The sequence below is a fragment of the Maylandia zebra genome, linkage group LG16, assembly GCF_041146795.1.
Source record: "Maylandia zebra isolate NMK-2024a linkage group LG16, Mzebra_GT3a, whole genome shotgun sequence".
NCBI lineage: Eukaryota > Metazoa > Chordata > Actinopteri > Cichliformes > Cichlidae > Maylandia > Maylandia zebra.
In genome coordinates, this window is record NC_135182.1 from 18,356,544 (window position 1) to 18,370,939 (window position 14,396).

The following is a 14,396-nucleotide window of genomic DNA, read 5'->3' on the forward strand; positions in this document are numbered from 1 at the left end:
AACCCAGCGGCTTTCTTTTTTTAAAATATATGTCTGACTTCACAAGATGGTACGATAAGGTAACTTAACCTGAATACATTCAGTCAGCCATTTAGTGACTCTTGTGCTTTAATAGTAAACCCAACTGACCAATTTCAATGTCAGTCAGTTCACATGATGTCGTCCAGTGCAAAAACTTTCAGGGCTGTCAGCTTTGTAGGACAAGTAATGGTCGTTGTTAGCTGATATTTAAGATCACATTTTACTTAGGTGTTGTTCAAAGATTTTTTAAAGTATGTAAGTATATAACGAAAGCGATAAATATTTGTTATTAATGCTACTTTGAGTGTGAAATGAACATGTTGCAATGAGCTGAGCTAATGAGATAGCTGCAAGTTGTAAGTTGTATCGTGCGCCCTTTTAGGTCACGTTGCTATCCAGACACTTTGAAACATCAAAAACGTCTCTGTTGTTCTTTCTTATTGAAGTGACAACGGAAGCAGCCATGTATGCAATGTGCTGTGACCTTTCAAATATACGGCAAACACATAGTCAATGCATTCCTGACGTTCCAAATGCACCGCACCGACTAAACTATGGCGGCATGCCTGGGATTCTGCATTAATCCATGGAATAGGGCTTCAATGGCAAAAGGAAATATTTACCTCTTTTAGAAATAACAGCTGGGAGACTAGTGTCTAGGGCCCCAACACAATAACTGCGAATCACTGAAGCCAGCGAGGTCTTTTCCTATCTTTCTGGGTCAAATTGACCCCTGACAACAACATTCTTGATGAGTTACACCTCAACAACACAGCTGCTGATAAAGGGTTTGCTCAGAGAGAAGCAGCAAGTTATTGATATGATGTGCAAAAAAAAGTAGACCAGTTTAGTTAATACGCAACCAGCTAAATCCTTATCAATGCCGGTCAATACTGTATGTCATTATAAAGAGATAAACAATCCTTATCACTCTTCTTACATTAGTATTATCATAGGACAGTAAACTCACTGCAATAACTTAAGGCAAATAGGTGAGAGTGAATGGAAATATTTAAGAGTGTGTTATATTTCAGGCCCTCCAGGGTTAGAACTTTACTCTCCTGCCATGTGTTGTATTTCTTTAATACAGGCACGTGCTGTAATAGAAAAACATCAATTTTCCATATGGTCAGCACTGTTACCAAAGTCTGCTTGCAATAGAAATAAAAGCAACATCATATTTGCAATTATTGCTAGGCCAAGCAATGTATTTTTCCTTCTGTTACCATGCTGAGTCATTTGATTGTTAAAAATGAAACATCTTAACTTTGTTAATAACATATCCCAAGCTTTGGCCCGCAGCAGAATGTGTGCATGAAACATTTCCTTTCAAAGCAGATTAAAATTTATAATTTACATTTTATGGCTAGTCCTGTCTAATTTGTGGAGCATTAATTTAAGTGATAATATCATCATAATTATTGGACCCCATGACCCAAGAGACATATATCATACTGTATCTTTAATTAGACTAGCGAACTGGGTATCCATCACATTAAACAGCTTTAATGTCTTCATCAGTAAAGTGTAGGCTGTTCTTTAATTATTTTGTTTTTCCTGCTTTATTGTTTCATAGCCAGTGTCAGGCAGCTGCCCCCTAAAAGAAGGGCCGTTCAGCCACTGCAAACAGATGGTCCACACTTCTTTATTAATCACAGCATCAGCTTTGGTTTCATTACAGACTGAACTGTGTGCACCACATGACCAGTATGTGGAACGTTTTCATTGGTAATCCATTACTGTCTTTTGCTTTTACACATACACACATATGTTTTTAGCATCAAAATGAGGACTCAGAAACGCAGGGAGATCTCTGTTTTGAACATATTCATGTTATCCTTTACTTTTTCTGCCCTAACGTGCACTTGCATCCTCATGTAAACACAGTGTGACTGCTATCTTTTGCAGTATCTCATTACAATTGCACCAAGTCACTGAGATAGGAAGAAAGAATGCTAACGTAAGAATGCTCATGTGTGGAAAAGTACTGCAGCTCCAAGGTCAGGTGAATCACAGTGGAAAGACACAAAGGCTCGGTGTCAAGCAAGTTAAAACATGAGCTACGTCAACATGATTAAAAGACATAATTGAAATTTGCATCAAGGTGCCCTCTTTCTTAGAAAGGTATTATCTATTGAACTGCTACATACCTGATCAACTGAAAAGACAAGTCTTGACTGTACTTGTCGATGATTATATAACCATGAACACTGACTCATGTGAACCCAGAATTTGCAAACCAACACTTCATGGTAAAGTGCTGCCAGGACCCCATGAACATACACACAAGCTCTTTTGAGGAAACTGAGTGTGCTTTTTTTGCAAGTATTGTGACAAAGAAGAATGATCAGAATGTAGTTTTAGTGTGTGTGTAGTTTGTGTGTTTTTTTCTTTTTGCGTTTCTAAATCTGCATTTCAGAGTTTATATAACTTTCTGGCCTAGCTACACACTATGGTTCGCTGCGTCCGGTGGCACTGCCCTCTGTTTTGCATATGTCACCCTCGCCCTTGGGGTTTCTTTTGCCATCCGGTCCTTCCGTGACCACTGACGTTTAATCCAGCCAGGCTTGCGATGACTGCCTGTGTTGCCCTTTTTTCGGATCACGTTGTTGTACATTCCACTCATCCTTTTACTAATAATTCGGGGAAACTCAGTTTCTCTGTCTGGCTCTGTACTTAATTTATCTCAGAGTTTTTCAATCTGCCTCCCTTTAGAAGCCAAAAAACATGTATTCAACACAGCCCTGGATTTCTAGAAAGCACTCAGGACTCCATGCCAGAGGACCCATGTCAGTGCAATATTGAGTTTGATATAATCAGAGGTCATTTTAGGGGTTTTCTTAGCTTTCATGTCAGAGTATTGAAGCAGTTTTTCTTTAGTGCTGCTTGATTGTGACCTTATAAATGATTGCCGCACTCCTCTTTGATTCATAAACCCGTTTAGTTAACATGGTTTATAAATAAAACTTGTTAACTAAGATACCTGCATTTGCTGCCTGTGACAGTAAGTGTCTGCAATTTTAGAAATGCATGAACATAAAACGCATGAGAATGATGATATCATAAGTAAGATTATATAGATTATAAATTACAATTAAGGATTTAAGGGTAACGATTAATGTCACACTCACTAGTGTTGCATTAAACCTTGCAAGTCAAAAGCTAATCTGTCAACTAGTCTATAGTTGCTTTGTACTCTAAAGCATCATTACAACAGGTAATTGTAGTAATATACGACAGACTCTGAGTGACTTATTTAATGCCCATCTGCTGTATGCTTGCATTAAGTGCAACAATCAAACTGTTCATATAACTGTATGTTATTTTTTTCCATTCATTTCATACATAAGGTGGATGAGATAACAACTCTCTCGAGGCTGATGTGGTACTCTTGCCTTTTATTGCGAAAGCATGACATGTGGTCTCCCGCTGTCCGTCCATTTCACCACATATTGTGTTGTAAGGAGCTTTCATCAGACTAAGCCAACTGGAAAAATTCACCTGAAAAGTGTCTGAAAACTGACCAGAGTTAAGAGAAACATAGAAAAAATCCAGGGTCAGCGTGGAGACCCTGAAACACTTGGACTTTTTTTTTTTACTATGCAAAATCTCCTTTTATCTGATTTGCACATGAAAATTTCCATCAGACACCAGCCTGTAACTTTTCCACGAGGAGAGCATTAGCAGGAGGACCTACATTTGCAAAGTAGATAAGGCAGTTTCTATTTTACTTTTTAAGACTCTTTCCCCCCTTTTCTTTCTTTTTGGCACACTGGTTGAGGAATTTTGCAAGACATATTCCACAGAATGTCTATCGGGTTACAGACTTACTGTTTTCATCTATTCTGCTTCTATTGTCTCTCTCCTTTAGGCTAGAGACAACTCTTTTCAGTGTGTCTCATTGCACTGATGGTCTTTGTGCAAAACCTTCCATATGCCTTAAGTTTTGTGTTTACAGGGAAGAAACCCAGCAGCTATCCAACTGCTGGCCCAGCAATACAAAGCATGAATGATCTGGAAATGATCAGATATAGTAGGAGTCATCCCTTACAGCAACGTGGCTCTGTTGGGCAAAAACACCAGGCTTTCAAACAATTATAAAGTATGTTATCAAGCATCCTTTTTACACACAGACACAAAGCTGGAGTGTCCTTGAGACAGACCTCTTATTGCTCTTGACAGCTGGTACCGGAAAATTTACTATAAACAAGGACTTCATTTTAATTCCTTGGTTTTTCGCTGAATATGGAGTCAAGCATATCTGAGAACTGATTTACTGGGGTAATTCATTAATATATATATGTATATGTATATATGTATGTATATATATGTGTATGGCTCTTAAATGTGTTGCATTACGTGTTGCTGCCATCTAGGGTAAGCCTGTTTAAAACTGCTTTAGACTGGCTATCACTCAATTTTATACTGTGCTCCCTCTATGAGGGCAAATGAGGAATTACATTTCAAACAAGTCAGGCCAAGCCAATAACTATAAAGTGATGTTATTTCTTTTTGGTATATGGGAATTAATGGGCGTATAAATGTGTTTTTCACCTTTTAACCACTATCAGCACTCTTATGTCTCAAGTATCCAAAGCAAATATCAACATTTTAATATGCCTTATTCAAGGTCATGCCTCACTATCACACACACACACACACACACACACACACACACACACACACACACACACACACACACACACACACACACACACACACACACACACACGAAAGATAAAGACAGCAAATAAAATATAAGCAGCTTTCTGTGAGCTAATTACTTCGTAGGTTACTCTGACCGGCGACGCTCTTGTGCTCTCTCCCTGTTTTTCTCTGCTTTCATTCCAAAGTGATTTCCTGATCAGTTCCATGATGTGGCCTTCTCAAACATGGCAAAAGGTTGGTACAGTTGAAGCTTAAATGTTTATAGTCTTTGTCACTCAGTAATGTTAAATTGTTAAATCTATCTCTATATATTTAAGAGCAAATTTGTCTTCAGGTGACATTAAATGAAATAAATAAAGGAAAAATAATGCACTGTTACTTGTTTTGTGTTTTTGAGCTCTGAAAACTCATTTTCTCACCTGATAACAAATGTGTTACTTTGTGTATTCAAAAGGGCACATGAAGGGTGCATGTCAGTTTTCTATGCTTTTTCTTTTATAAGCAATTAAAGAAAGAATTTCAGTGTAACAATAAAAAACCTAACATCATGTTTTGATCAGACTTGCAGTGTTTTACATTTTATGCTGATAAAAAACAGTAAAGTACTGTTGACGCAAATCAAATGAATTGAAAGTTCAACTTTGAATGAAAATTGAATTAAAGAATACCCAAGAACATCTTCTTTGCTGTTTTTTCTTTTTTTTCTTCTTTATATTTTGCTTTATTTTTTGTGTTTGTGTCAAGCAGATTTTGGATTTACAGGATTTAAAGCAAACAAATGGGGCTTTAAAATAAATTTTCCATGTTTTTTCATTTTTTGATAAAAGTCTTGTGGTTCTTTCAACTAGTTGAGTGACACTAATTGGTCAAACTTGACCCTTCATCTTGAGACGTCCCTTACCAACGCACTGAATCACTTCCTGGATAACTGGAGGCGCAACGTGACTGCTGCAAGCAACTCTCTGGACAAGACTCTGGCTGAGGAGAACTTCAGGGACGTGATCTGGTATCTCGCCGTGATGATCGGCATGTTTGCCTTCATTATTGTGGCCATGCTGGTGAACACAGTCAAATCTAAAAGGAGGGAGCACTCTAATGACCCCTACCACCAATACATCAAGGAGGACTGGACTGCTCAAAAACAGCAGGGCGATATCATAGCTAATTTTGAGGCTAGATAATGAGGGCAGAATGAGGTCACAGCAGAGATTTGCTGTGAAGACCAGCAGAAAAAAAAGTCATATAAAAAAAGAACCATCATTAATCAGTTACCATTACTAATGAGCACAACAGCAGATTTTGCAAAGTTATTTCTTGATGTCCCACTGCTAACCTGTTAGATGAGCTTCTGAAGGACAGCTTATATGTAGATGTATAACAATGCAATACTGGAAATGTATTAGGGAAAAAAATGTAGATTTTGAGATGTTGCGCTTTGAAGCATATAAAGATTTTGCACTTTGAGCTGTTGTTTCTTTATTCTCACATATATGCACCCACACAAACATACCTAGAGACAAGACAGAGACGGAGAGAGAAAGAAAGAAAGAAAAAGAAAAGGAGGAGGTACACCGAATAAAGGTTTATAATTTTTAACCATTGTGATGGTTGTGATGTAAATTTCCAGAGGTATTTGTTGGACAGCACTCACATAAAAACATTTTTTCTGCCAATGGCCATCTGCTGCATGTGTCCAGATGACACCTATTATCTCATTTTCTTTACTAATCAACTCAACTTACAGTCAGTGTTCCCTTGTTGTAAGTAAGTATGGGCTGTGAGTTTTGGGCAGAACTTTACTTGATAAGTAGCACTCTAAAAATGTAATTGAAGTATCAGAGGTCTAAGGTTTCCAAAGCAACAAAAGTGCATAGTGAACATAAAGACATTCTGACATTCATGCACATTTTTCAAAGATTCAGCTTTGTGTAATCACACCTGCACATGCATTCCTGCTGTGCTGTGGCCAAAAGTGCTATGAAAAGGTTTGTCAGCAGCCGTACATATTTTGGCCTGAGGAGGGCAGCAGTACCTCTATCCCGAGATCTTATAAGCACCTGCAGTACTTCAAGCAGGAGCATGAATGCAAGACACCAAAGTAGAAGTGTTTCTAATGCTTTTTTGTGGCTTCAGTGGTTATTAAAGATGCAGTTTACTAGTAAAATTGTGTTAAAATCATTTGAGGTACATTTAGTTATGAGAAGCCAGTGAGACATAACAATTCAATCACATTCCAGCCAAAGCAAAAGCTGTTATATTATCAACACACTGGACAGCAGCACAGTGACTGTTCTTTTATTTGCTTGTCCTTTGCACATCTGTTGCCAGATTCCATTAAAATACACCAACATTTTCCACTGTAGCACCAAGCTCCTTGTGGACTTTTGGTCTTCACCGATATCTCAGAATAACTAAACCCTCAAATCTCTAGTGCTCAGCGTGCTTGTCCCACATTACTAACTCTCCCAAAGAGACATCACAGTGAGCAAGTACTGTAACTCATTATTAAACCCTGACTGTCATCCTTCGCTATCCTCTGTTCTCAGTTTGCTCTTCTATTTTTAGCATTCAAACAACTGGTCTCCTAAAAATGGGCCTATCCTGCATGAGTAGTGGAAGGGGAGTGCTGCTATGTATGGTATCCACCCCCAGTGTCTTGCAGCCCTTGCAGTACTCCTCTTTCGCCTTTGTGTCTGCAGGCGTGAAGAAGTAATGACGAAAGGAGTTTCTTGGCCCAGAGGATACGTTAAATTTTTGGATTTCTTTGGACACCGGGGGATGCCTGCAAACTGCCACTGACGGACCAGCAATATATCTGTTTCTTACATTTCCTCATCCTTTCATAGGCCTTATAGGTGACCTTTCTGACCGTGCATTTCCTTTATACTGTGAAACTAACTCATACTCTGGTGGTGTGTGATAACTCTGGACCATGCTCTCCCTGTGGTTGTTCTTGCTCCCCTGCCTAAACTTTGTGCCTCAGGCCCTGTCTGAGAAAGGCCTAGAGTTGCCACAGTATGATGGGAAAGACCGTGTTCTTGATATCAATGACAAGAACTACAAGAAAGCTTTAAAGCAGCACAGCATGCTCTGCCTGTTCTACCATGAGCCCATAGCAGACAGCAAGGAACTGCAAAAACAACACCAGATGACTGAGTTGGTGCTGGAGGTAAAGTATAAGGAAAAAGAAATCAATGCATGCAGTGCAGAAAAAGATTTGACAGGTCAGGGAGAAAAGTGCAGATAACTTTAAAGAAAGTTGAGTTAGCACTCAAGGAGATGCAGCAAAGAAAGGAAAACTCATATGATTTGGTTGGGTGACAGCGGTGTGAGACAGAGGGCGCTCATAATCCCATCAAACAGACTCATAAGTGACTCTATGTTAGTGCTACAATAAGCAGAGAGGGACCTGGTGAGCTATAAAACTCCAGAGCTCTCCATTTTAATCTCTGTATATATGAGGTTCCTCAAGGTCATTGTGTGCACAGATGCAATGAGATGCAGTGCTGCCACTTCAGGTTATTTCAGCCAATTCAGTGTGTGCCTCCTTTCCACAGAAATGCGTGAAATTTATTCTCCTTGTGATTATTCTTTGCTGGCAGAAATAATCCAAGAGCTCATTTATATAATGTTTTTAAGCCACACATGTGAAGGCTGATGCGACCTTCTCTTCTTTGGTATATTAAAGGTATTTAATAGATTGAGTAAGCAGCTGGAGACACGTCTATATAGGAGATTTTAGTCTGTCTTTGTGAATCCTGTATGAAACTGTTCATTCTACCCATCTCGTGTGACACATGGTGGAGGACATGTTGCTCTTTGAAATGTTAAAGGCAACCTGAGCCCATACGTGCAGGCAGAACAGGTAGGCCACGTAGTTACTCAATAAGGCAAACATGACACCATGCACAGTGTATTTGTAATAGCTGATTAGAGTCTACTGGTTGTAAGTGAGAAGCTCAAGTATGCCACATATCAGCTTATTTACCCCCAATATCTACAATTTGTAGTATTCTGAGGTCTGTCCCCATCATGGGCAAAATACATTTACATAAGTCTATTTTTACTTGAGTATATCCAAGTAATGACACTCTGTAATTTCATATATAACAGGGGAAAATTAAAATATAAATTCCCAGAGACAGGATTAAGTTGTGGCACATTTTGTTTGTGCATGTAAAAGTAAAGAAAGTTGTTGAAATGAACTTAAGTCAGGCTTTGAAAGACTGGCAACCACAGCTCTCACCCCGTGACAGCTGGGACAGACTCCAGCCTCCTCACAACACTGAAGTGGAAAAGTAGAAGTAAATGGATGGATGGATGGACATGTGAAATGAAAGTGCTCATATAAGTAAATACTTCTGCCAAAAGCAGACGTCCATTTAAAGACGCAATAAAGTAATCCTGTATTAGTAACTACACTGAGCTCTATTCACTTTTTTTTTTACTGTAAATGTTGATGCACTGTTTCATTTGGAACAGGATTGTAAAATAAATAAAATGAAGATCCACTCGTGAGTTCTTTTTAAACTCCATGTTATAATTTTACCAATCTTGATTATTAGTTAATCAAAGTATTAGTGAAGCTCATCCACCTTATTTCACACCACAATTGCCAGGCCAGTCATGTGTATAAACTTACCTGGCTATATTTAGAACAAGGCAGTCTGAATGATTATGTAACCGTATCTCTGTGTGGGCAGCTTGGACACCTCTGTCATATTGCCAACTTTGGTCATGCTGTCAAGCTCCCATTCACAAACAGTCCCATTTAACGTTTTAACCGAACCTGCATTACTGTTTCCAGTACTCAGAAGCCAAAGTGAAAGTTTCTTTTTGTCTTGCCTATTTACGTGCTATGTGTTCAGTCCTGTTCTTACAATTTAGTCCTCTGTGATGTTTTTGTGTTGGTTGCAGCTTGTAGCTCAGGTTATGGAGGAGAAGGACATCGGGTTTGGAATGGTTGACTCCCACAAAGATGCAAAGATAGCAAAGAAACTGGGTGAGTATTGGTAGTGGTACAGACTAAGTCTTTTATTTAACCTCAGTCTGATTGGTAGATTTTGATGAAGAGAACTGCCTTTGATAGCAGTCATTTTTGTTAAGAGTCAGACAACTTTAGGTGTTTGACTGAATCTAATGTCTTATCATTTCTTCTGATCGCAGGCTTAGAGGAAGAGGGAAGCATGTATGTTTTTAAGGCTGATAGAGTTATCGAGTTTGATGGTTTGCTCTCTGCTAACACTCTGGCCGAGTTCTTGTTGGATGTAAGTAAACTTGCTTGAGGGTTGATTCCCAGTTGCTTGCGCTAATCACCACCAGTCACACCCTGCAATCCTCTCCTCTTGCTTTATGCTTATATTCTAGCTGTTGGAGGAACCAGTGGAAATCATAGGAAATGCTCTGGAGCTGCGAGCTTTTGACAGGATGGAGGAAGACATACGTCTCATTGGTTACTTCAAGAGCGAAGAGTCCGAACGTGAGTGTGTATATTTGTAAAACTCGTGTTTTTTTTCAGTCTGAACACACTACACCGCCTCGTTAGATGGATCTGTGAAGGACTTTCTGTGGCCCATGCCCTTCATTATAACATGGATTTTTAACCCACTCGTCTCCATGGATTTACAGATCCATTTTTACCGTTACTGCACACGCAGCTGCCACTGCCTGGCCGCCCTTTCACACGCTGTGGAACAACTGAGCGTAGTATAGTTAACTTGCAGATACATCCCATCTGACCAGCTGTGGGAGTGATAAGCTGAGGTCAAAGTTCTGCTATTTCCGCTCCCCATTGTGGAAATGTCAAGTACCCATCGGCCAAAGAAAGGACAAACAGATGTACGTCCAAAAAACAAGGAAAAAAACTGTTTAAAAAGCTAACTTGTTCTTTCTTCCTCTTTCTTTTTTACCTTAGACTATGAAGCTTTTAAAGAAGCCGCTGAGCAGTTTCAGCCCTACATTAAGTTTTTTGCTACATTTGAGAAATCTGTAAGTTACAAACAAACACATAAGGCAATGAAACACTTGCATGTGTAGTCCTAACAGGTCAGTTTTGGTTGCTGTAGGTGGCCAAAGAGCTGAGTCTGAAGTTAAATGAGGTAGACTTCTATGAGCCCTTCATGGAGGAGCCCGTGTCCATCCCAGGCAAACCTCACTCTGAGGAGGAGCTGGTGGAATTTATAACTGAACACAGGCGGTAAAAAAAGATTAATGTCATACTTTATGAAAAGTATAAAGATATATTTTCAATTTAACGTCTAATGTTTTTTTTCTGTGCTGTCAGACCAACACTGCGAAAGCTGCGTGCAGAAAATATGTTTGAGACCTGGGTGAGAAAATTAATCATTTTAATTTTAGTTTCCCAAATGCTTTAAATAAATTCACATTTTGGTCTCTTTCTCTCAGGAGGATGATATTGAAGGCATTCACATTGTGGCCTTTGCAGAAGAGGAGGATCCTGGTGAGAGCATATTATATAACGATGGACCGCTGTTTTACTCGAGTGTAAACATGAGATGCTGAGCATATTTCCTGCAGATATGGAAGGCTAAACTATTCAGTCCTCAGGGACTGCTTATGTAAAATGAAAATTATAAAAGGTATGGACTTTAAAATGGATCAGGGTCAGCCTAAGGAGGTAGAATTTTTTCAGAAAGTTTTAGGATGGTTTTTTTTTTTAATTTTCTTTATTTTTTAGATGGTTATGAATTTTTGGAAATCCTAAAGGAGGTGGCCAGAGACAACACTCACCTACCTGAGCTGAGCATCGTCTGGATTGATCCCGATGACTTTCCACTGGTGAGAAGAAAGAGAAGCAGACAAATAATGAAAAAAAGAAAAGAAACAAACACACACGCAAAAGGAAAACCTGAAAATGTAGATTATTGTCAGACCTCATGCTCTTTCTCTTTCTGTCCTGCTGACTCTGTTCAGTTGATCCCCTACTGGGAGAAGACCTTCAAGGTGGATCTGTTCAGACCACAGATCGGAGTTGTCAATGTTACTGATGTAAGTCCCCGACTGTCACCACTAACACCGACGACACATGCTGTGCTCAGTTTTTACTGGCACTGTCTGATCTCTCTCTCTCTCTCTCTCTCTCTCTCTCTCTCTCTCTCTCTGTGTGTGTGTGTGTGTGTGTGTGTGTGTGTGTGTGTGTGTGTGTGTGTGTGTGTGTGTGTGTGTGTGTGTGTGTGTGTGTGTGTGTGTGTGAGCAGGCAGACAGTGTGTGGTTGGAAATGGATGATGAGGAGGATCTACCCACAGCTGAGGAGCTGGAGGACTGGATTGAAGATGTGCTCTCTGGCAAAGTTAACACTGAGGATGATGATGATGATGATGATGATGATGATGATGATGACGACGATGATGAGGATAATGATGAAGATGATGAGGATAATGAAGATGATAATGAAGATGATAACGAGGAGGAAGATGATGATAATGATAACGATGATGAGTAATTTACAGTGTTATCTGAGTATCCACTGTTTCCTCTTCAGAGTGTCTAATGTGGATATCAGTGCATCAGCTTTATGCTACAATAAGTTAATTTTTAAAAAAAGGTAATTTTTGCACTTAATGTGTGCCTGCTATTAATATTAAAAAGAAATAATATCAATAAAGGTCATTTTTGACTGAGAAAATAACTTTCCCAGTGTCTGGGTTCTATGTGAGGATCTTAGAAAAGAATCTAGAAGAGACAAAGAAACAAAGGGGTGAAGGCTAAAAAACAGACACACATATACAGTGGCTTGCAAAAGTATTCGACCCCCTTGAACTTTTTGTCACATTACAGCCACAAACATGAATCGATTCCATTGGAATTCCACGTGAAAGACCAACACAAAGTGGTGTACACGAGAGAAGTGGAACGAAAATCATACATGACTCCAAACATTTTTTACAAATAAATAACTGCAAAGTGGGGTGTGTGTAGTTATTCAGCCCCCTGAGTCAATGCTTTGTAGAACCACCTTTTGCTGCAATTACAGCTGCCAGTCTCTTAGGGCAGCGGTCCCCAACCCCCGGGCCTCGGACCGGTACCGGTCCGTGAGTCGTTTGGTACCGGGCCGCGAGAGTTGCGGCTCAGGTGTGAAATACATGTATATGGTTTCAGGGTTTTTATCGGTTTTCAGCGTTATTTTATTATCGTTTTTATCGTTTACTCGGTTTTCCTGGGCCTTTTCATGTGTGTTATGAATAAATCTTTTTTTTTCAGTACCGGTACTAGTTTTATTTTGTTGTATTTATCCGCGACACCTTAAAGGCTGGTCCATGAAAATATTGTCGGGCATAAACCGGTCCGTGGCGCAAAAAAGGTTGGGGACCGCTGCTTTAGGGTCTGTCTCTACCAGCTTTGCACATCTCACAGCCTCAGAGGTTGTCTAAGAGAATATTGGGAGCAACAACACCATGAAGTCCAAAGAACACACCAGACAGGTCAGGGATAAAGTTAATGAGAAATTTAAAGCAGGCTTAGGCTACAAAAAGATTCCCCAAGCCTTGAACATCCTACGGAGCACTGTTCAAGCGATCATTCAGAAATGGAAGGAGTATGGCACAACTGTAAACCTACCAAGACAAGGCCGCCCACCTAAACTCACAGGCCGAACAAGGAGAGCGCTGATCAGAAATGCAGTCAAGAGGTCCATGGTGACTCTGAACGAGCTGCAGAGATCTACAGCTCAGGTGGGGAATCTGTCCATAGGGCAACTATTAGTCGTGCACTGCAAAAAGTTGGCCTTTATGGAAGAGTGGCAAGAAGAAAGCCATTGTTAACATAAGAAGTCCCATTTGAAGTTTTCCACAAGCCATGTGGGGGACACAGCAAACATGTGGAAGAAGGTGCTCTGGTCAGATGAGACCAACATGGAACTTTTTGGCCAAAATGCAAAACGCTATGTGTGGCGGAAAACTAACACTGCACATCACTCTGAACACACCATCCCCACTGTCAAATATGATGGTGGCAGCATCATGCTGTGGGGGTGCTTCTCTTCAGCAGGGACAGGGAAGATGGATGGAGCCAAATAAAGGGCAATCTTGGAAGAAAACCTCTTGGAGTCTGCAAAAGACTTGAGACTGGGGCGGAGGTTCACCTTCCAGCAGGACAACGACCCTAAACATAAAGCCAGGGCAACAGTGGAATGGTTTAAAACAAAACATATCCATGTGTTAGAACGGCCCAGTCAAAGTCCAGATCTAAATCAAATCTGTGGCAAGATCTGAAAACTGCTGTTCACAAACGCTGTCCATCTAATCTGACTGAGCTGGAGCTGTTTTGCAAAGAAGAATGGGCAAGGATTTCAGTCTCTAGATGTGCAAAGCTGGTAGAGACATACCCTAAAAGACTGGCAGCTATAATTGCAGCAAAAGGTGGTTCTACAAAGTATTGACTCAGGGGGCTGAATAATTATGCACACCCCACTTTTCAGTTATTTATTTGTGAAAAATGTTTGGAATCAGTGTGATTTTCGTTCCACTTCTCACGTGTACACCACTTTGTGTTGGTCTTTCACATGGAATTCCAATAAAATTGATTCATGTTTGTGGCTGTAATGTGACAAAATGTGGAAAAGTTCAAGGGGGCCGAATACTTTTGCAAGCCACTGTATACAGCAGGTAAAATAAGTACAGAACAATCCATCCAACCCACAGATGCAATGAAATCAAACCATAGATGTCCATAAAATAAAGTTATGTGT

At 39.9% G+C, this 14,396-nt stretch overlaps 2 protein-coding genes across 3 annotated transcripts; both read left to right on the forward strand.

Annotated features, from left to right (window-relative positions):
- Positions 1 to 4,478: 4,478 nt before the first annotated feature.
- LOC101469108 (potassium voltage-gated channel subfamily E member 2) lies at positions 4,479 to 6,091 on the forward strand. The gene is made up of 2 exons (XM_004557875.3): positions 4,479 to 4,923; positions 5,538 to 6,091. Exons 1-2 carry the CDS (start codon positions 4,894 to 4,896, stop codon positions 5,868 to 5,870), a joined length of 363 nt encoding a protein of 120 aa, XP_004557932.1. The 5' UTR covers positions 4,479 to 4,893; the 3' UTR covers positions 5,871 to 6,091.
- Positions 6,092 to 7,347: 1,256 nt separating this feature from the next.
- Positions 7,348 to 12,338, forward strand: casq2 (calsequestrin 2). Of its 2 annotated transcripts, none has more exons than XM_014409028.3 (11): positions 7,348 to 7,858; positions 9,607 to 9,691; positions 9,856 to 9,956; positions 10,057 to 10,168; positions 10,604 to 10,677; positions 10,755 to 10,885; positions 10,973 to 11,018; positions 11,095 to 11,149; positions 11,387 to 11,487; positions 11,623 to 11,697; positions 11,907 to 12,338. In XM_014409028.3, exons 1-11 carry the CDS (start codon positions 7,622 to 7,624, stop codon positions 12,150 to 12,152), a joined length of 1,263 nt encoding a protein of 420 aa, XP_014264514.3. In that variant the 5' UTR covers positions 7,348 to 7,621; the 3' UTR covers positions 12,153 to 12,338. The 2 variants fall into 2 exon arrangements, with proteins under 2 accessions (XP_014264514.3, XP_076731051.1); XM_076874936.1 differs by having other exon boundaries at positions 7,348 to 7,544.
- The last annotated feature ends 2,058 nt before the right edge of the window (positions 12,339 to 14,396 follow it).

What these genes read in the sequence shown, in the direction of transcription:
- LOC101469108 (XM_004557875.3), top strand. Translation starts at nt 4,894, where the DNA reads ATGATGTGGCCTTCTCAAACATGGCAAAAG. An exon ending in CTTCTCAAACATGGCAAAAG is followed by an intron (nt 4,924 to 5,537) that starts GTTGGTACAGTT and finishes TCTTTCAACTAG; the next exon opens with TTGAGTGACACTAATTGGTC.
- casq2 (XM_014409028.3), top strand. Translation starts at nt 7,622, where the DNA reads ATGCTCTCCCTGTGGTTGTTCTTGCTCCCCTGCCTAAACTTTGTGCCT. An exon ending in TTTATAACTGAACACAGGCG is followed by an intron (nt 10,886 to 10,972) that starts GTAAAAAAAGAT and finishes CTGTGCTGTCAG; the next exon opens with ACCAACACTGCGAAAGCTGC. An exon ending in TGCAGAAGAGGAGGATCCTG is followed by an intron (nt 11,150 to 11,386) that starts GTGAGAGCATAT and finishes TTTATTTTTTAG; the next exon opens with ATGGTTATGAATTTTTGGAA.